At 40.1% G+C, this 22,667-nt stretch overlaps 2 protein-coding genes across 3 annotated transcripts in view; both read left to right on the forward strand.

The window, feature by feature from the left end:
- Positions 1-3,321, forward strand: part of myo5aa (myosin VAa) — a 52,253-nt gene extending 48,932 nt beyond the window's left edge. The window contains exon 42 of one of the 2 annotated variants that reach the window (XM_069690505.1): positions 251-3,261. In XM_069690505.1, the coding sequence (XP_069546606.1) occupies positions 251-403 (153 nt within the window). In that variant the 3' untranslated portion in view covers positions 404-3,261. Of the gene's footprint in view, positions 1-250 lie in introns of both variants that reach the window. The other variant, XM_069690504.1, reaches the window with a different exon arrangement.
- A 4,430-nt stretch (positions 3,322-7,751) lies between these two features.
- gnb5b (guanine nucleotide binding protein (G protein), beta 5b) lies at positions 7,752-20,969 on the forward strand. Its single transcript, XM_069690511.1, has 11 exons — positions 7,752-8,060; positions 8,875-9,011; positions 9,175-9,216; positions 10,531-10,607; positions 11,656-11,788; positions 17,586-17,729; positions 17,900-17,991; positions 18,758-18,806; positions 19,198-19,294; positions 19,568-19,734; positions 20,386-20,969. The coding sequence occupies exons 1-11, from the start codon at positions 7,949-7,951 to the stop codon at positions 20,395-20,397; spliced, it is 1,062 nt and encodes a 353-aa protein (XP_069546612.1). The 5' UTR covers positions 7,752-7,948; the 3' UTR covers positions 20,398-20,969.
- Positions 20,970-22,667: the final 1,698 nt, after the last annotated feature.

The following is a 22,667-nucleotide window of genomic DNA, read 5'->3' on the forward strand; positions in this document are numbered from 1 at the left end:
AACTACTTGTAGGATTACTTAGTTTTGTGCCTTTGTGTCATGGGTACTCTCGAACAACCCTCCGTCCCCACAGATCTGACACTGGCCTGAAAGAACCAACTTTCTCTTAAGATTTCTTTAGAAATAAAATTATAATCATAATAAAGAATTTGTACCCGGGTAACCTCTGATGATGTAATTACTTGTGGCTCCCTGTTTATGCAAATTAACCAAATTAACTCTTTCCAACTCATTTTCTCTCTCCCTTTAGACCCGCTTGCGAGACCGTTGTGAGAGTCCCCAGTTGTTGATGGACACGAAGATGATCTATCCGGTCACCTTCCCGTTTAGCCCCTCCTCCCTCGCCCTGGAAACCATCCAGATCCCCACCTCACTCAACCTGGGGTTCCTCTGCCGGGTCTAAACCGAGCCCACCCACCGGACCGGTCCGAGGCCCACAGCGATCCTTGTCTTAGTGGCCACAATTGAAATTGAAAGTTATGGGACACCTAGTGGCCCAAAAGAGTATTACATAAATTTTTCTGAGTGTCTCAAACACAATTACATTTGTATCAACACAATTTAAAGAACCATGTCCTAAAAAAATAAATGAAAAGTGTCACCAGATCTCTTAAATATCTCCAAACTCGGACATGCACACACATAAGAAATCAAACACATACCGAACTTCACATCTGTACAGTACTTTCATCCTCTGAGCGCGCACATGCACGACTCCACTCGTGTGCACCCTCTCTCTCTCTCTTTCAACAACGCACAGACACACACGGCTTCCGGTTTCAATCTGGCTGCAAACCGCCGGCATCCATCCACCGCTTGTACAAACGCCTGCGTGTTAGAGAAGCCACAGGACCCGACCCGATGCTTCCGGTGCTCGCTCTCCACCGACACCAGGGTCCGCCCCCGACCCTCCCTCAGTGTTTCCAGTCGTCACGGTTACGGTAGTTGTTGTTGCTGTTGTTGTTATCGTCTCGTTCTCCGGTGAGAATGTAAGAACAGATACAAGGAGGCGCTGAGACCTCACGACAGGGAGTCCTTTTATGTCTGCTGAATCCAAGTCCTGTTACAAAACCAGCTGAAAGATGAATTGCAAAAGTTCTCTCTCTCTCTCTCTCTCTCTCTCTCTGTCTCTCTCTCTCTCTGTCTCTCTCTCTCTCTCTCCACCCCATGTCCAGGTATCCAGGCTTCACTCTGTCTGTTGTCATTTTACTCTCTGAACACAGTCAAGCCAAGATAAAACTCATCGTCTGTACTATATTATTTATACATATATAAATATATATAAATATGAATAATATATATCCTGTATTTTATTTATTGCACTTACCTGCATCCCCGTCCTCCCTTTAAGATTAGGAGCTTTTCTCACAGCTTTGAAGACAGAGTTGAAGGACAGGACGTCCATTTCCCCGAGAAGAACAGCTTTGTAAAGACAGTTTGAGTTCTAGTTGCATTTTAGGCTGTTAATGTCGATACCAGGTCAATTATGTCGTGTAGTTTAAGGAGTGCCGACACAGATGGTTATTTGTTAGGTCACATCTGGAACTTAGAGGCGTCGCTTTGCCCGCGTTTAAACTGCCGTCCGGGCAGATGAGGTGGAAGTGAGGAGAGATTTTAGAAGCTTCAAACTCTCGGTTTACAGCTGTGACCAGAGCTGAGCGTCACGGGAGGATATTTAATCACACATGAACACTGCAGCTCAAACACACATATGTATACACAACATCACACTCTGCTGGTCTGCTGGTCGCGGCTCCACTCGGAGCCTCTAAAGATGTCACTGTGTAATTATGTCAGCGTTGTCTTTTTCTTTAGATTATGTGAAGCCATGCATTACTGAGCAGAACGGACTGGAGAGGTTTTTCTGAGGTTGCCTCAAATCTATTCAGCCCAGTTCCCACACTGACACCAACACAACTCTGTGGGCTGATTACCCCCCCCCCCACCACCACCACCACTACCCGTCCGTCCGTCCGTCCACCCAAAGACATCCTGTTCAGTGGCCAGCACAACATGGGCTTTTATTTACAGTAAAACAGCAGGATATTTTGACATTTGTGCTTCTTTTTTTTTTTTTTTCAACTTCTCCGTTGCACTGTATGATTACGTGTTTTCTTTGTTTAGTACACAGATTGTTTTTGTTCAGAATAAACTGCACTTGCTTCCAAAGGTTGGAGGATGTACGGCCCAGCATGCACTGCTGCTGCTGCTGCTGCCGCCGCCCTCGTCGAGCCTGCATGGGCTTTAACCAGCGTTACAGCAATGAACCTGCATGTTTTGTTTTTTTAAATGTAAAGTGAAAATGCCTGCAGTGAAACGTCGTCGGATGAGTGTGAGGTACTCGGCCCATGTAGTAGCGTTGTCCTTACTGCCTCCTGTTTATTACTTTTTGTTTACTTCCTGTTGTGCCATTAGTATTAACATTCAACCATATTTGCCTCTCGCCCTCACGTGAACCTTATTTTGCCTGCCAATCTTTACCCTTTAGAGGAGATTGTGATTTTTTTTTTTGAATTTTTTTTTTTTTTAATTGATTATTTATTGAAGGCTCAACCTTAAAAATGTTCCTCTGAAATAAAAGAAAAGCCAACATGAAGAAATATCAGTGATTCGGCTCACGCGGAGAAAACACAAATGATCAAGATGAAGTATGTCATTAAATGCCAGACAGTCGCTCTGAGGAGTTTAGAGTAACGAGGAGTTAGTTGATGAAGTTGGTGTTGTGTTGCACTTGTCTTTAAAACTGAACCTGCTCTCCTCTCGTTTGGACCACGTTGTTTTATCCGTCTTTTGTTGTATTGGTTGGATTTGTAGGTAGTTTTAACGAACGGCTCGTGTGAAGAGAACATATCTGCTAGTTGTACCAAGACAGACGGTAACTGAAGGAGTTAATCAACCACATGAATGTTTCAAGATGTTAACGAAGTGTATCGTGATTTCAGCTGCACATTGTAGACAAAGCCTTATCTGAATTAACTTGCTATCTGAATGACTTTCACACGTCAGCATCGTGGCATTGTTTCGTTCTGTCGGTGTAGTATTTTCTTTTTTTCCACTGTAAAATGAATATGAATTGTTGACGTGATCATTTTTACTTTAATAACGTCTCCTTTTGTCCTACACTCGGTGTCACAGATGGGTTGCACCGATTATCCATCGGCCAGAATGCACTTTTTTTCAGCGCTGCAGAGGAAGTCTGATAAATAAATAGATGGTTATGGACTGTAAACAACAAAAGAAAGAGAGATATTTGTTTTTGTTTGATTTTATTTTTTTTAACACAAGCGTTGCCTGTTCAGCTTCTTCTCTTTACATTCCCCGTCTAACTGGGCGCCGTTCTTCTTGCTGTTTTATTAACACTATCAGTTAATGTAAGCTACAGGTACGAGTTTTCCCAGATGCAGCTCAGACTCGTTGGACTGTATTGAGAGTGTAGAGTAGGCAGGCTGGCCTCGTTCCAGAGATGATGGAAAAAAAAAAAATATATATATATATATTCATTCACCGGTTAGTTTAGTTGAGCCGAGCTGCTGCAGCGTCTTGTCCGACACCTCAACCCTCCCACACCCCCACCCACACCCCCACCCCCGGGCTTCTCTTGGGGCTCTCAGCCAGGACAACATGTCATTCCTTCACGCTGCGTTTTTACACTTAAGCAGAGAGTTGATTGTACGATACGATGTTGACATTATAAATGACCATTGTTCTTATCAGCACTAGCATTACTCGTGCCGTTTTAAAACTTGTTAAAAACAGAAGATGTATCAACCATCGCCCCAGCTGTTGTGGTACTGGTGTGAACATGCTGAAGCCAGCGCCCAAACGTTTCCTCTCTAAACCCATGTGTACATTTGACAAACTGGACTGTTTGTAGTTTCTGGTAGCTGTGCTTAGTGAATGTGTTCACCGTTAAGAAACTAAGAAACTTGGAATAAAATGTCAAATCTGTAAAAGTAAAATAAAAGAATTCATCACTGTCCGATTGTCAGTGGGAAATCTTTTCAGCTGTATCTTTGTCACGAGTCTTGTCAAATGAATCGTCCTGTAACAAAACACAAACACTCGGAAGTCATCTATTAGTAGTACAAAAATGTAAATCTGCAGTATTGATCTGTGTTGGTGAAGTTGTTTTGTTTACTTGATGCATGATTGTTATTTTTTTTCCTCAGATATTTTAGTGACAGGACAAGACCTGAAGTCTGAAGTTAGTGGACTACCTGTGTTTTAATTATGCAAATATATTCATAACATAAACAGGAAACCCTGCACAAAAAGAACATAAATTATGGTTATCTGAAAATAAATGGAGCCTTTTAATTCACATTTCACAAAGTTATCTTCTCTGTTGTTCATTAGGAGAAAGTTTAATGTTCAATGACGTTACATTATGAAACTGAATGTAATTCAAAGCACTTTATTACGTTTCAATTGCGTTGGATTACACAGCAGAAGTAACCGTCCAGGCCGTGTAGGTAGGTAGTGCTGCTGCAGGAGGACATGAAGCACGCAGGTAAAAGCAGAGTCACAGCTTATACACTTCACTAAGAAGCTTACTGTTCCCTCTCCGTCCCTCACGGACAATCCTCTTCCCTGGAAAAACTCTTGCTTAGATCTCCACGGACAGACACCTGCTGTACACGGGCACAACATTCTCCTGTGAGGTAATATTTGTTTATGACATTTTCTATCTCAAATATTGCAGCTGTTTTTAAGATTTGATGTTTACTATTTACAAACGGGTTAGAATGATGGAATATCTCTTTAGTTAAAAGCTGCTGTTATATTAGAAAAACAGTATTTGGAAGAGCTAAATTTATAACATTTTTATTAATGCTTAGGTGTAACCTGTAAATGTGCAATTATTTAAACAGGAAGTGATCAGTAAGTTTCCGTATGGTTACGAACACGAGAGGGAACTTCAAATTGGTACCGAGATCATTCAGCTATAGCAACAACAACCGAGCGACATAAAATGCATATACAATAGAATCCCACAATCTGACATTATTCTATTCTATATAAAAGTCGTACACTGTATATAATATTGGTATTAATAAAGGGGGACAAAAATGTGATGATGATGATGAACTTCAGTCTCTTTGGACAGTATATGTACTCATATTTCTTAAAATGAAGGAAACAACTCGTACCGGTGCCTTACTGTGCTTTATTAGATATATCAATTAGTTTATGTGAGAAAATGTGTAACTACTGTAGAAAAAGAAAGTTACAGTTGCAGTGCATTTAGAGTGGTAATAAAAAATGTAGGTTTGTGATGTGAATGAGCATGTTTGGTGCTAATTTGGAAGTGTTTATGCACTGGATTGCACCGTGAGAGTGAACTGGATGTGTGTGGCTCCCAGAATAGCTGCTCTCCTCTGGAGCTCAAGAGAGGGATCAGTCTGGTATAGATTAACAAATACTTATCTCCTGTACACACTCACCCAAAAAGGCCAAGTGCTCACAGCCCAGCGAACATCAAAAGAGCCCTATCAAATTAAAAAAAAAAAAAATCAATTAAATTAAAAGCTGGAGTCTTATCGATTGAATCCCTCTTTACGTTTGTGTGCTGGCTTTCCGCAGGTGTGTCAGTGATCCTCTGCAGCCATGTGTGACCAGACGTTCATGGCGGCCACTTTCGGCCCCTGTGAGAACTGCACTAAACCAAGTCCTCTGATGAACATCTACATCAAGACCGACGCCATCAACTACTGCTCCTTCTGTGTGGAAGTGGTAATGTTCTCCTCTCATTCGCATCACTACTACACGCGCAGAATTCCACTGAAAACTGTGTTTACAGTATGTAAAAGCTTTGTGTGTAAATTAATTTGAACAGGTGGAGTTTAGCTCGAACTACTGCAAACTGAATTGTTTAGGCATTGATCTTTTCTGCTATCAGGTCGTACTAAATTACTAATAATTTGGTTCTCAACATTGGGCAAACAGTTCTTACACCAACCAATAATAATAACAATCAATAACAACAACTGACAAATGATTTTTGAAACTGGAATAAGAGACTAAATCCACAGAAACTGATTGCAGCCTGCAAACATGCCTCAGCCCTGTGGTGCTGAAATTACAGGAGTCTCCTCCTCTCATGTTTATCCGTGAACATGTGTGATGATAGCTGCACCGAGACACAGCTTCTACATGTGAAGTGCAACTTTATGTTTGACGACGATCATACTTTGTGCAGCATCTGTTAAACTAAGGACCCCCCCCACTCAGCAGCAGCTTTTGGCATGCAGCTGTGTCAATGTATCGTAAACACACAGGGAGTCGTGGGAGCCACTAACTTGACACCACTGTCCTCTGTGATCGTCCCCAATTAAAGGCAGGAATGGTTGGCTATCTGTTTAAGATTAAAATCGAACGTAACCTGAAGGGGCACTCGGAGAGCGCAGACCACCTCCAAGGTCAACAGTATATTCTAATGTGGTAGGTGTGACAAGAATTCATCTTATTTCTAGAATGGCCTGTGTTTTGTTACTATTAAACTTTACTGCCATCTGCTGGATTTTAAGATGCATAGCATTTAGTAGGCCAAATGCCTTATCAGGCAATGTTACTGGAAGAGAAAAATCATTTGTGGATCTGTTCTGTGTTTCGGATTCACTCCAAAAGGTTCTTCCTCGGCCTGTGTGACATCCTTCCACAAAGTTTCATGGATATCAGATTGTTAGTTTTTCCATAATCCTGCTGACAAAAAAATAAACAAACCGTACTGGGAACATATACTCTAAAAATGAAAACTAACATTTACTCCTTTTGTTTTGGTGAAACATTTCACATTAAAAAAGTATTGATTCCATTTTTTTTTTAAACGTTAAATATTTTTACTTTAAAATTGGAGTAAATTTAAGTAAAAACTTTAAATGTGTCTGGATAGATACATTTAATACTGTGACATAGAAAATTGAATAATGTAATTAAGATCCTTAGTCAATTCCTGAGATAAATCCACTCAACACCACTGGGTAAATGTTACTCATAAAAATAAATGCACTACATTCACTTAATATTTTTTGATTTGATTTGATTTTTACCGTCAATTTACTAAACAACATATGCCACATTTACTTTTTTTTTAATTTTTTTTAACTGCCTTTACTTCTTAATTCACGTGGTAATAGGCTATATCCAATGAATCAAACTAATATACCATCCTTGGTGGAATAAAGAGATAAACCTTCTGCTGCTACAGACAACTCTTTCACAATATTATAACTTGACTTTTAGATTTGGTGTAATGATTATATTAAATGACATTTGAATGACCCCCTTATGGAGAAATGAGCCCAAAAAAAAGAAGTTGAAACGAGTGTCCATTTCTTGAAGAGGAATTTGATTCATTTTTCAAGAACAACAGTAATGTGCTGTAATGTCATGACTGAGCTCATATCGGAGGCTATTAAGTTAGCTCAGTATTAAAATTACAGGCCCGTGTGTTTTGAAATGCTACATTAAATATTCATACAGATCAATTAATAAGGATTAAATGTGCGTGAGCAAGACAGATTCAACAAGCAACATGTAGGCCGAGGATGAGGTCAAGAACTGGAATAAAGAAGACCTCGTCACAGTAGGTTGAAGCTCAGGTGAATTCATGAAGCGTCCACAGTAAACAGTGAACCATCGACCTGGTAGCGTGTCGGTGGCGACAGTGACTGTGAATAGTGGTACAGGAGGAGGAGGAGGAGGAGGAGGAGGAGGAGGAGGAGGAGGCTGAGCAGAGGAGCAGAGTGGAGCACGCGCGGCAGCATCGCTGTCGCTCTCGAGGACTATTTCAACAAACCTCTAACCCCCAAACAACCGTCCCGTTTCTCCAACGTCCCCCCCACCCCGTCCCCCGTCTCCCCTCTTGTTTCCCGCTCCCCCTCTTCGTCCTCTCTTGTGTTTGTTTGTTTGTTTGTTTGTTTGTTTGTTTGTTGTTTGCCTCTCGAAGATGGCTTGTCAGGGGCTCGTGAAGGGGGAAACCCTGGCGTCACTGAAGAGGGAGAGCGACGGTCTGAAGAAGAAGCTGGAGGAGGAGCGGGCCAAGCTCAGCGACGTGGAGTGTAAGTGACACCGAAACAAACAACAACAACAACAACAACAACAACACATCTATTGACCTTTACCCACTGTGACACTGTGTCGTCGCTTTTTTTGTTGTTTGTTAAAAAAAAAAAAAAAAATCAATTAAAACAACGTTATTACCGTCACTTGTTTTTTGTTTTTTCTGCCACTTTTTATTTCCGCTGCGTAAATTTCAGAGTTAAATATCGTTAGTTTCTTCTCCACTGCGATTATCTGACAGCTCATTTATTTTTTTTTTGTTTTGTTTTGTTATTTTGCAGGATAAGATTTCACATGCAAAACCTATGAACACATTGTAAAATATAACGATGTTAAAGATGGACCTGCCCAGTGGGGCAGCAACAGAAAGCGAGCTAGAAACTTTAAACAGGCGGTGCAGAGCTTCTGTCGACCTCTTTTGGCAATGATAGTAATTACAAAGAAATATGAAATAGTTACAGAACCTCAACCAAATGTTTGACAAACACCATCACTGAGAAGAAGAAGAAAAAAAGCTACTCCAATAACTGTTTGGTGTAGCTTTAAGTGATTTTACTGTAAAATACAGGAAGGCTTTATCAGCACTTTGTGAAATTGTTTGGCAGAGGTTTGAACCTAACGGACATCTGTAATTAAAAGTGCTGCACTCCAGCTTCAAGTGACATCTTAAACTAGCACCTGCTGTATTTTATACTTTTGATATTTAATATATAGGCTACAATATGCAGATAACATTTCTGCAGCTCTCAAAAATTCAATGTGTGTGCGTGTGTGTGTGCGTGTGTGTGTGTGTGTGTGTGTGTCACACCTCAGTGAACCAGGTGGCTGAGAAGATCGAGGTGTTGGGTGCTCTCTCCATAAAGACCAGGCGTGTGCTGAAGGGTCACGGGAACAAGGTGCTGTGTATGGACTGGTGCAAAGACAAGCGGCGTCTGGTCAGCTCCTCACAGGTGCACACCGGCACACACACACACACACACACACACACACACACACACACACACACACACACACACACACACACACACACACACACACACACACACACACACACACACACACACACACACACACACAGGGTTATTTTAATACTAACGTGCTTCTCTAATCTAGGATGGAAAAGTGATCGTCTGGGACGCGTACACTCTTAATAAGGTGAGCGGACGTGTTTGTGCATTTGTAAAAGAATCCTGCGATGGATGAAGTGGGTCAATATCATATGTTTTAGATATTTTTGTAGAAACAAATGTTTAGCTGTTAATTAATTAGAGGCTGAAACCTTTTTTTTTTTTTTTTTTTTTTTTTCTAAAAATACACTTTGGTAGAGTTCTGATATTTCCCTGTTGGGTTTAGAAGATATGCAGGCAAAGCATCTTGACTACTGTAAATGTGTTTTTGAATGTTTCTTTTAAGGAGAATCTCAGTAATCAATTCAGGAACACACAAATCCATCAATTGTTCATGTAAGCTTTCACGCTTTCTAATAAACAAACAAAAAAATCCCCGTGTTCAGAAGAACAAGGAGAAGAAATCATTTTGGAACAAAACACTGAGTTCATCCACTAAATTTATAATCCAACAACAAGTACTGTGAAACTAATTTTAACTAGCGTTTCCTGTGTTCCCTACAAAACTTTCTGACTACGATGGTGCTTTTAATGTTTTCAAGTACACCTGAAGTTTTACGTGTCTCTGCAGAGACTCACTCCTGCTTTATACTTCTGTGATGTCACTTTAAGTCAAAAAAATGGAATTTAATATCCATTCAAGTGAAGAAAAAAAAGCGTCTTTGGGAAAAAAAATAAATGAAAAGGACGGTTATTTCCAGAGGCCTGGTTGCCCCACAAAAACTCCCCTACTTCTCCACTATGTTATATAAAGCCAAGAGTATCTTAAATTTCCCTTCGGACGCTGTAGGTTCGGCCTCTCTTCACCATGTGTGCTGGTGTTGAGTGGGCGGGTCATCCTCTGCTCCTCCGAGAGAGATGGCCCGACACGATCACATGGAAATATGCGTTAAAAGATTATCTGTCCATCTGTCCCCTGTGTGTGTGTGTGTGTGTGTGTGTGTGTGTGTGTGTGTGTGTGTGTGTGTGTGTGTGTGTGTGTGCGTGTGTGTGCGTGTGCGTGTGCGTGTGTGCGTGCGTGCGTGCCTGAGTGCACTTTAATGGTAGCCAGGATTCGGCCTGGTTTAACCACCGTGCCTCTTGATGGGGCAGACGTAACCACACTAAACGTAATCTCTATTAATACTCACCTCATCCAGATTTGCTGCAGCTGTGTGTGAGGTGTCCGTGTGTAAAAGAACAGACCAGAGTTATTCTTTAAATTAAATATTAAATGAATCGTGGACCGAGCACCGAACAGAGCGAAAGCCCTATTGTTATTAAATATTCAATTTTCTTCCCAATAGCTGCTGTTGTGCTCTGTGGTGCATTTGTGTGTGTTTCTGCTGTGTGTGTCCTACAGGAGCACGGGGTGACCCTGCCATGTACATGGGTTATGGCATGTGCTTATGCACCCTCAGGCTGTGCTGTGGCATGTGGGTGAGTACAAAGAGGTTTTTTTTTTACATTTTCATCACATGTTTAATTGACTAATCAGAAACAAATAACTTTACTCTAAAGTGAAACAATATGTTTGTCAAGTTTTCCTGTTATAAAAGAGAGAATATACATTATCTTAAGCGAGTTTTTATTTTTTTAAATTTGTACTCTTATACGCTCGTGGTTATATTTTTCAAAGTAGTGTATAATTGAAACTGTTTTATATAAAAGATGGCTGCTTCTCTTGTCTGTTAATGTTCAGTAAATGTGTCTGTTTGGTAAATGCTCAGTGGCACTAAATTCAGTAGGACGTATTTCAATGTACTGAATCTGACTGAATTCCCTAAACTCTGTTTAATCATAAATAGTGAGTAAGGACTGGTAGGCTGCCCCGATCGTAGGTCTGTCACAATTATACGCAATTGCCTGATTGCAATTATTTGAGTTGAGCACAATTATTTTGCATAATTGTTCAAATTGTTTCCATCCATCTGTATAAACACAGCTCGGTGAAACTGATAGAAATGTCAGATTTCTGTCACCATAATACATCATTTTCCAACATTTGTGGTTTGACTGCTCCTTTTTTGTTGATGTCATCTCATTGCTTCCCCTTCGGCCACGGTGGTTTAGTAGCACATAAGTGGAAAGTTGGCGCCACCATAATATTTGATTTAATTATTATAAAAACCTATTACTGAAGTATGCAGAAAAATTACTGACAATAAAAGGGACCAATAAAGTTTTTATTCGTGTTATATCTGCCCGTGCAAGTTTATTTACAAAGCTTAGAAGGCAAACAGTAATTTGGACTTTTAGATTTCTAATTTTAATGTCAGTAAATAGTTCTTGTTCTTCATAAACTAGATTTTGAAACTCTGATTAGGTTTATACCGTAATAGTGGTCTAAAATGAAAAGACTAATAAATTGTTCATTGCAATTATTTGGATGACTAACAATCGTCAGCTAAACTTTCATTAAAACGTGACAGCCCTACGCTGCTAGGAGACTTATTTAACTGTAAAACCTTTTTATCTCCTCCCAAAGCGGACTGGATAACAAGTGCTCAGTCGTCCCGCTGTCACTGGACAAAAATGAGAACTTGGCTGCGAAGAAGAAGTCGGTCGCCATGCACACCAACTATGTATCAGGATGCACCTTCACCAACTCTGACATGCAGGTGAGCACTGATTCGCTTCTCACAGGTATTAGGACGAAGGGTTCGGTGTTGTGAAGCAGCTGCAGTCGAACTGAAACTCGCCCTGTTGCAGTTTCATTCTTATCATAGATACTGTAGTTTATCGTGTCTAATACAATTTAAATGCCATCAAAAAATAATCATAAAAAATAACCTTAAAATGGGACAGTTCTATTTATTTTATACATTTATTTCAAATACTGTCACTGAAGGTTATTGTCGTCATGTGCCTGCGGCTCCCCGACAGGAAAGAAAGGTGTTAGGGGACAGAACATGGGACAGAACATGAAGGAACATGAAGGAACATGAAGGAACATGAAGGAAGTGGCCTGAGACATTTGGCGTTAATAATTTAGCCGCTCTGGCCCTCAGCGAGGTGGAGCAGCACAATGGGGCGGGGGGGGTAAGAAGAGGAGAGAGGAGATGGATGGCAGGCTGAAGAGACAAGGGGGTGGGATGCTCTGTCCTGGGTATATTAATAGACACTGAGTGGCTTTTATCTGTGAGAGAGTGGAGCACACTGACCTCAGGGCGCAACATTTAACACTTAAATACACACATGCATGTCTGCCCCTCATACTGCATCTCACACACAAAGACACACAAACAAACGGTCAACAGACCTGCAAGGACGAGGTTCAGGACTCAATGGGTGTCTCTGCTATTTATTATTTGTACTGCACAGACTCAACATTTTAAAACGGCCTTAGAGTTTGGTTTCCATCACAGAGCAACAAGAAAGGAGTGCTGCGGTTTTCAGCCTTTAAATTTCAACATACCTGCTGTTGCACCGACTTGTGTGTTATGAGTTCACATGCGGGCTCACTCTGTGATTTAATCAACCCCCTGGAAGTATTTAATATACGGTAACATGCAGGTGGCAGGCAAAGTCAGCCCCATGCAAAAGCTCTCTGATCTCTCCATCTGTGTGTGTGTGTGTGTGTGTGTGTGTGTGTGTGTGTGTGTGTGTGTGTGTGTGTGTGTGTGTGTGTGTGTGTGTGTGTGTGTGTGTGTGTGTGTGTGTGTGTGTGTGTGTGTGTGTGTGTGTGTGTGTGTGTGTGTGTCAGTAATTGTGGCTTACTGATAATTGCATTCATGTTGAAAGCGGAGCTGCGGTAGCTCTCTGCAGGCAGGATGTGGTGTGTTTTGTGCCTGAGGTCATCCAGCAGCAGCTCTCTAATCCAGCAGCCAGCAGGGAGCTCTGATCTCTGCATGTGTCTCTAAAGTGCCCGTAATCTGTTTTCATCAGAGGACTCGCTGACATTTTGGCATTTTGTGTGCTTGTTTGTATGTTCAGAAGGTCCCTGATGCACAGTGTGTGTGTACACTGTATGTGTGTGTACACTGTATGTGTGTATGTGTGTGTGTGTATGTGTGTGTGTGTGTGTGTGTGTGTGCGTGTGCATTTGTCAGTCATCTTCAGAGAGATCGTTCTTCTTGTTGATTAAGATCACCTGGTAAACTGATGAACAACCCTGTTTAAGATTTATGACCAGTTTTCTAAAAGCATTTAAGAAATAAAACTTTTCACAGAAAAACTGAAAACTAACTGTTTATTTGACCAAAAACAAAATAATAATTAAAAAAAAATGTCTTTGAGCCAAAGTCATAAAGAAGTAAATATTTAACAGCAAACATGTGTCTTAGTTTTTGTAGCATAATATTACCAAAATAACAAGAGGGAAAGAATAAGAAAACATGTATACATAGAAAATAGATAAATAAATGAAGTAGTAAATAGGTGAACTGATTCCATAAATATCAGTTTGGATGATATAGTTTAATTAATTTAAAAGGGACCAATAAAATGTATATTATTATACCGATACACGAACAGTGACCGGTTACCATAGATACACACAGACACATGAGTGTGTGCGTGCACATGCGTACACATATATGCACACACATGTACACAGTACAATAAATATAATGTCTTAGTTATCACATTGAACATGAGGGTCATTAGAACTATTGAATGTTTTACACCTCATCCATGATTCTTCTTCATACGTAAACTGGATTTTTAATTTTTTGTTATATGTTCCATATATTCATCCATATATATTTATATAGTTTACAAGATTCCTCCATTTTAAATTAATAAAATTACCCTACTTTAACCAAATCCTTTTAATTTGTTTAATTATCACCACCTTTATTGCAAGTAACAAAAAACAAACACCGTCTCTTAGTTCTCCAGGACCAATCACATGTTGCACTTTTTTTTTTTTTTTTTTTTTGCAATTTCTCTGAATTAATTCGAAACCAATTTTTTTTATACTCAGTTTCTGTGATCCCCCAGCAGTATCACTCGGTTTGATTTGACCCTTGAGCTCAATCATTGTGAAATTCCCCGGAGAATTTTATGTTTATCGGCTTCCTCCTCTTCTGAATCCAGTACAGCTGGTGGAGTTTTTAAGATGTTGGCTTGTATTTACACTTCCTTAAACAAATCATTCTTCATTATTTCAACTGATCAGGTTTGAGGATGAGATGTAGGTTACCTCATTTGAATTATCAAAATATGACAAAACACAATGCACATTATATGTACTTTAGGTTAAAAGAAGCTTTATGTTTTGTACTTGTGCTTCTTGACGTACAGTGGGTACGGAAAGTATTCAGACCCCTTTAAATTTTTCACTCTTTGTTTCATTGCAGCCATTTGCTAAAATCAAAAAAGTTCATTTTATTTCTCATTAATGTACACTCAGCACCCCATCTTGACAGAAAAAAACAGAAATGTAGAAATTTGTGCAAATTTATTAAATAATAAAAACTGAAATAGCACATGGTCATAAGTATTCAGACCCTTTGCTGTGACACTCATATTTAACTCACATGCTGTCCATTTCTTCTGATCCTCCTTGAGATGGTTCTACTCCTTCATTGGAGTCCAGCTGTGTTTAATTAAACTGATTGGACTTGATTAGGAAAGGCACACACCTGTCTATATAAGACCTTACAGCTCACAGTGCATGTCAGAGCAAATGAGAATCATGAGGTTGAAGGAACTGTCCAAGGAGCTCAGAGACAGAGTTGTGGCAAGGCACAGATCTGGCCAAGGTTACAAAATAATTTCTGCAGCACTCAAGGTTCCTAAGAGCACAGTGGCCTCCATAATCCTTAAATGGAAGAAGTTTGGGACGACCAGAACTCTTCCTAGACCCGGCCGTCCAGCCAAACTGAGCAATCGTGGGAGAAGAGCCTTGGTGAGAGAGGTAAAGAAGAACCCAAAGATCACTGTGGCTGAGCTCCAGAGATGCAGTAGGGAGATGGGAGAAAGTTCCACAAAGTCAACGATCACTGCAGCCCTCCACCAGTCGGGGCTTTATGGCAGAGTGGCCCGACGGAAGCCTCTCCTCAGTGCAAGACATATGAAAACCTGCATAGAGTTTGTCAAAAAACACATGAAAGACTCCCAGACTATGAGAAATAAGATTCTCTGGTCTGATGAGACCAAGATTGAACTTTTTGGCGTTAATTCTAAGCGGTATGTGTGGAGAAAACCAGGCACTGCTCATCACCTGCCCAATACAATCCCAACAGTGAAACATGGTGGTGGCAGCATCATGCTATGGGGGTGTTTTTCAGCTGCAGGGACAGGACGACTGGTTGCAATTGAAGGAAAGATGAATGCGGCCAAGTACAGAGATATCCTGGAAGAAAACTTCTTCCAGAGTGCTCTGGACCTCAGACTGGGCCGAAGGGTCACCTTCCAACAAGACAATGACCCGAAGCACACAGCTAAAATAACAAAGGAGTGGCTTTGGAACAACTCTGTGACCATTCTTGACTGGCCCAGCCAGAGCCCTGACCTAAACCCAATTGAGCATCTCTGGAGAGACCTGAAAATGGCTGTCCACCAACGTTCACCATCCAACCTGACGGAACTGGAGAGGATCTGCAAGGAAGAATGGCAGAGGATCCCCAAATCCAGGTGTGAAAAGCTTGTTGCATCATTCCCAAGAAGACTCATGGCTGTACTCGCTCAAAAGGGTGCTTCTACTCAATACTGAGCAAAGGGTCTGAATACTTATGACCATGTGATATTTCAGTTTTTCTTTTTTAATAAATTTGCACAAATTTCTACATTTCAGTTTTTTTCTGTCAAGATGGGGTGCTGAGTGTACATTAATGAGAAATAAAATGAACTTTTTTGATTTTAGCAAATGGCTGCAATAAACAAAGAGTGAAAAATTTAAAGGGGTCTGAATACTTTCCGTACCCACTGTATGTCGTGTGTGTGTGTGTGTGTGTGTGTGTGTGTGTGTGTGTGTGTGTGTGTGTGTGTGTGTGTGTGTGTGTGTGTGTGCGCGTGCGTGTGTGTGTGTGTGTGTGTATACACTGTATGTGTGTGTGTACTGTATGTGTGTGCATTTGTCAGTCATCTTCAGAGAGATCGTTCTTCTTGTTGATTAAGATCACCTGGTAAACTGATGAACAACCCTGTTTAAGATTTATTACCAGTTTTTTAAAAGCATTTAAGAAATAAAACTTTTCACAGAAAAACTGAAAACTAACTGTTTATTTGACCAAAAACAAAATAATAATTAAAAAAAAATGTCTTTGAGCCAAAGTCATAAAGAAGTAAATATTTTACAGCAACCATGTGTCTTAGTTTTTGTAGCATAATATTACCAAAATAACAAGAGGGAAAGAATAAGAAAACATGTATACATAGAAAATAGATAAATAAATGAAGTAGTAAATAGGTGAACTGATTCCATAAATATCAGTTTGGATGATATAGTTTAATTAATTTAAAAGGGACCAATAAAATGTATATTATTATACCGATACACGAACAGTGACCGGTTACCATAGATACACACAGACACATGAGTGTGTGCGTGCACATGCGTACACATATATGCACACACATGTACACAGTACAATAAATATAATGTCTTAGTTATCACATTGAACATGAGGGTCATTAGAACTATTGAATGTTTTACACCTCATCCATGATTCTTCTTCATACGTAAACTGGATTTTTAATTTTTTGTTATATGTTCCATATATTCATCCATATATATTTATATAGTTTACAAGATTCCTCCATTTTAAATTAATAAAATTACCCTACTTTAACCAAATCCTTTTAATTTGTTTAATTATCACCACCTTTATTGCAAGTAACAAAAAACAAACACCGTCTCTTAGTTCTCCAGGACCAATCACGTTGCACTTTTTTTTTTTTTTTTTTGCAATTTCTCTGAATTAATTCGAAACCAATTTTTTTATACTCAGTTTCTGTGATCCCCCAGCAGTATCACTCGGTTTGATTTGACCCTTGAGCTCAATCATTGTGAAATTCCCCGGAGAATTTTATGTTTATCGGCTTCCTCCTCTTCTGAATCCAGTACAGCTGGTGGAGTTTTTAAGATGTTGGCTTGTATTTACACTTCCTTAAACAAATCATTCTTCATTATTTCAACTGATCAGGTTTGAGGATGAGATGTAGGTTACCTCATTTGAATTATCAAAATATGACAAAACACAATGCACATTATATGTACTTTAGGTTAAAAGAAGCTTTATGTTTTGTACTTGTGCTTCTTGACGTATGTCGTGTGTGTGTGTGTGTGCGTGCGTGCGTGCGTGCGTGCGTGTGTGTGTGTGTGTGTGTGTGTGTGTGTGTGTGTACGTGTGTGTATGTGTACGTGTGCGTGTGTGTGTGTGTCTCATGTCCTAGCCCTTGTATGTACTGTCTGTGTGTGGGTACATCTGACTATATACTGTATATCTACTGTGTGTGCGCGTCTTTTAGCTCCTGACCTCCAGTGGCGACGGCTCCTGTGCCCTGTGGGACGTGGAGAGCGGGCAGCTGCTGCAGAGTTTCCACGGTCACACGGCTGATGTCCTGTCTCTGGACCTCGCCCCATCTGAGACCGGAAACACTTTTGTCTCTGGGGTGAGAGAGAAAGATAATCTGTGTTGTGGTCTGGGTTTGTGGTCATGGTGACTAAATTTAGTTTTCATGAAACTGTGACATGTTGTAGATATTAAGAAGGAGACTTTCCCCCTAAACGGCAGCAGTATTTTCTCTCTCTCGTGTGCGCGTGTTGTTGCATGTGTTATCAGGGCTGTGATAAGAAGGCCAACGTGTGGGACATGCGCTCTGGACAGAACATTCAGTCTTTTGACAGCCACGACTCCGATATCAACTGTGTAAAGTGAGTCCGGTTCGTTGATGAAAACAAAAGTCAAACACATTTTCCACCAACGTTTCCCTCGTTCCTCATTAAAATAAACCATAAAAAAAGAAAGAATTTCCCAGACAACGATGACATTAAAATTCTAAAGGAGACACAGTTCTATATTAGATAATCAGATTGTGGAAAGAACAAAACGGTTTTAGTCATATATGTTTGCACACATCCAAAACATCACAGCACATCTGAGAAACTTCTCTGATTTTCAATGTTGGCAAACTTTGTGAGACCTTGATGTTGAAAACTAAAAAATTAACGCAATAAATCGCAAACTTCTTTAATCTCTAATTTTCCTTGAGTTTTAATCCATCTAATCCAACAGTTTGGTTTGCAGTTTAAACGAAATGAGTTATTGTAAGCAAATTATTCAAAACATGAATCAATATTAAGCAAAACTGTTGTGGTTTATTTCTTGTTAAGATGTTGGAAAGTGATGCTGCATGTTCAAATTTGAGCTTTTCATGGATAATTATTTATTGATTGAGCCAAATATTCATACGAGGAGAAGGAGATGTTGGATGACTAAAAAATGTGTTAAGAAAACAGAGATGTAGAATTGTATGAACGATTCATTTTATTCTTTTATCTTATCTTTATTCTTTGAGTTTCAGCTCAGTTTCAGTGAAAGACAGACCAGCAAAACTACTCACTTCAGGGTTTTTTTCTGACAGGAAGTACATTGGTGTACCAAAATAATCTAATTTTACTTTCTGTCATGTGTATCAAGGTACTATCCGAGTGGAGATGCTTTTGCTTCTGCTTCTGACGATGCCACGGTGAGTCACGTCAACTGACCCTCTTACCTGTTTGTTATGATGTGTCCTGTGCAAGACTCCTTATCTGACGTACCCAGTGCCGGTGGAGAAGAGTAAAATGGATTTATTGGGCTCACTCAGTCCTTTTCAGGACATAATTTGGTGTCGGTGTGAATTTAGGGATTCCTTTTTCATTATAAAGACAGTTGTCAGATTGTGGCATCATTAAAAAATATCTGCACTGTAAGCAGCAACAAATACATACATACACATGTCACTTTTAGCTGTACTGTATATAAAATGATCTCGGCCCTAAGATACACCTTAATAAATATATGTACTGTTGACCATTCCCAGACTAAAGATCCCCATTGCGTGTCTGTGTTGTTGCGTGTTTGTTGACGCTCTTCAGTGTCGATTCTATGATTTGCGAGCTGACCGTGAAGTCGCCATCTACCAGAAGGACAGCGTCATATTCGGTGCTTCCACTGTGGACTTCTCCCTGAGTGGTAAGGAGTTTTTATTCAAATGAAATGTGCTCAATAACGTTTGACTTGACTTGTGAAAAGAGTCAGAAAATGACAGACTTGGTTTTTGACCTAAAATAAACTTCTGAGACCTCTATTCTCACTTCAATATATCACATTTTAGAGCCTCAGGAAATATCTGATCGCTGTCGCACCATTTCACTGAATCCTTTGCCTCTACTTCCTTTTATTCCAAAATTCCCTACTTCCTCTTTTGTTGTTTCCATCTTCTCCCACGCTGCCTGCCTCCCCCAGGACGCCTACTTTTCGCTGGTTATAACGATTACACCATAAACGCGTGGGACGTTTTGAAGGGAACTCGCGTCTCGGTCCTGTTTGGCCACGAGAACCGCGTCAGCAGAGTGAGAGTTTCGCCTGATGGCACGGCGCTCTGCTCGGCCTCCTGGGATCACACCTTACGGGTGAGCAGGACTTACCCCCCCATAACAAGAAGCAACTATTTAACTGGTTTGACTGATGCATCTAAAGTCTTAATGCTGTCACAGTAAATGAACCTTATAGTGTCCTATTTTGACCTTCCACTTTAATAATACAAATTATTTAAAAATATATATATATATACACATGGTATATAAACAGTATGAATTCACTTTAAAAAAAAAAAAAAAAGGCATACACTATAGCCTAACAGTCAGGTTTGATAAATTAATCTGAAGGATATCATTAAGATTTAAAAAAAAAAAAAAAAGATGAATAAATGAATTATAATTTTCATTTTTGTAATTCTAACTTTGTAAATTATATTTGAGTTAGTTTAGCCTAATAATTTGAGTTTGAATGAAGAGGAGAGTGTAAAAGGTTTTTGAGTCGAGTGTCGGTCGAGATCTGGTGACCAGTCGCAGCCAGCTAATTCTTAAATAAAATACATTTCTTTGGTAAAACTCATTTTAAGTACGTTATAAACTACACATCTATTTTCTAACGTAAGCTTTTTCCTTTTTAGAAAAAAGGTGTGTTGAGGTTGTTGAGACATTTGCTTGTATTTTACGGATTTAGTTCCTCCAGATGATTTTTTTTTTTTTTTTTACACTGTCCTCCTTCCTTAATTGCAGTTGTGGGCGTAGAGTCTGTGTCGTGGTTTTTGTTCCAGTGAAGACGGCAACCTGTGACGGCCAATACTTCAAGTCCCTGCATGAAACCAGCAGGAGTGTGTTCATACAAACACACAAAAGCACAAACGTGTAAACTCTTTGAATGAGAATATTTCATTATATCATAACTGTAGAGTGGTTATCCATTTATACAGAAAGTTGAATAGAGAGTTTAGATTCCCAGCGTTTGTTATTGTTATAGCTTGATGACTGATATTTTGTAATTATGTAAGTGTTGCTGATAATATAGTGGGAAATAATGATCTGTGTAAAGAGCCAAAATGACCTGTAGAAATCATCAGCATGATTAAACTGCCATGTAACCCTACGGATAATATTGCCGATTGTTTTGTAAATCATGTGCATCAGTTCACGCGCTGTTGTTGTCGTTGTTACTGTCCTGGTGGTCCGCCATAGTTTGTCTCGTAACTATCCAAAAGAGACGAATATAAATGTAACTGTGGATTTTTCTTACCTCAAAATACACAAACTTTAGCAGCTTAGGTCATCTTCTTTTAAACAATGAATAAAGAGCATTTTCAGTATTTTTTCTTATGTTCTTTGTACCATATACAGGACACTGTTTCACACACAGGATGCTCCCCTTCCTTTTAATTCACCTCTTATGTAGGCGGAGCTGTAAAAAAAAAAAAAAAACTTTGTCAAACTGTATAAATTTACCTTACGTGTCTGTATGAACAAAACACACCATGATGTCCAGAGTTTAGTAAAATCCTCTGATTTTAACTGTGCCAAACAGGTTGCATTCAACTTCAGCCTCCCAGCTCTGAGGATGACCTAGATTCACTCCTAGTTGGATGTGATTTGCATCTTTCCTCTTCTGTAGAGATGTAAATAACCCGAGACCTGACGATTCATTAGGACCCTGTGTTTAGTTAAATCAGTGAAGCATCTGAGTATGACAGTCACAGTCTGTTTTTGTGAAAAGGGTACTACTTCATGTGCTGAGCATTCAATGTCTCTGCTTTAGTTACACTGACTGCCACTAGGGGGATTTACAACGTATGGAGCTGGAACAGGGCTGCCTGCCAATGGGAAGTCCCCCCCTAACACTGAGAAAATACCAATCTATCCCTCCAATAAACAGTAGAAAATATGTGAAATATATTCTCCTTTTATGAACACCGTCAAAGGTTCTTTCTCTTGTGTTTGCATTGTATTTTCAATCTATTTCCCCCCTGCGAAGGAAAACCTGCGACTCCCCCCTCCGATTTGTACACTTGGTTGCGCCCATGCTCCTTTCTTCGCTCGGCAGCACGCCGTACGTCAGTCAGCGGAGGGAGCAGGAGGGAAACGTCACGTCACAACGGACACACACTATACTATGACATTTTGCATGACACATTATAGAGTGACGTTGCTGTGATATTTTGGACATCATGTCAGGATCCCTGTCGGGATGGGCGACACACACCTGCAGCCTCTCTCTCCCCCCATTACCTGGACACACACACACACACACACACACACACACACACACACACACATCCCTGGACACTCTGCAAACCTCATTCAAACACATACACTCCCCTAACTGACTACACAACCTGGACTCTGCACACACACACATGCACACACACACACACACACACACACACACACACACACACACACACACAACTCCACTACTTCACTATATTCAATAAAACTGTTTTTTTTATTCATTATTGCCGATTCTGTGTCTGCTCTGTTCACATATAACATTTAATTAATCTTAAAAAAAGAGGACATTTTGGACGACATGCTATAGTATGACGTTTTTATAACATTTTCGGAGATCATACTATGCAGTGAATTTTTTTTGTTTTTAAAAAGCGGAACGATGGATGAGAAAACACCGCAAGTATCACCAGGTAAGCCAGAAATATCACCGGATCTGCCCTATAATGTGTTTGTAATTTGAATACAAACAGTCTTTGCATGTCTCAGTTCCTCCGGCAGATCAGGACCGCGTGTCCTACGTCACAGACCGACAGCGAGGAGACAGACGGACAGACGGACGAGACTGTAGCGATGAGTGACGTCGAAACACAAAACCCCACGACCTTCACGTCCCTGCAGAGAAACATCCCTCCTATGAAAATCACACCCAGGGATGATTTTTTTTTTTAATTCACCGCACCGTCATTTAAAGACGCGACAGTAAAGTTGTATTCACACTCCGCACCACGTTGACAAGACGCAGCTTTCCGTCGTCTCCTCTGATTGGCTCACGTAAGCCA

The sequence above is a fragment of the Brachyistius frenatus genome, unplaced genomic scaffold, assembly GCF_029030835.1.
Source record: "Brachyistius frenatus isolate BFR_SWC_R1_liver_20210118 unplaced genomic scaffold, ASM2903083v1 Contig_9, whole genome shotgun sequence".
Lineage (NCBI taxonomy): Eukaryota > Metazoa > Chordata > Actinopteri > Embiotocidae > Brachyistius > Brachyistius frenatus.

What these genes read in the sequence shown, in the direction of transcription:
- gnb5b (XM_069690511.1), top strand. Translation starts at nt 7,949, where the DNA reads ATGGCTTGTCAGGGGCTCGTGAAGGGGGAAACCCTGGCGTCACTGAAG. An exon ending in GGCTGTGCTGTGGCATGTGG is followed by an intron (nt 10,608 to 11,655) that starts GTGAGTACAAAG and finishes CTCCTCCCAAAG; the next exon opens with CGGACTGGATAACAAGTGCT. An exon ending in TCCGATATCAACTGTGTAAA is followed by an intron (nt 17,992 to 18,757) that starts GTGAGTCCGGTT and finishes ATGTGTATCAAG; the next exon opens with GTACTATCCGAGTGGAGATG.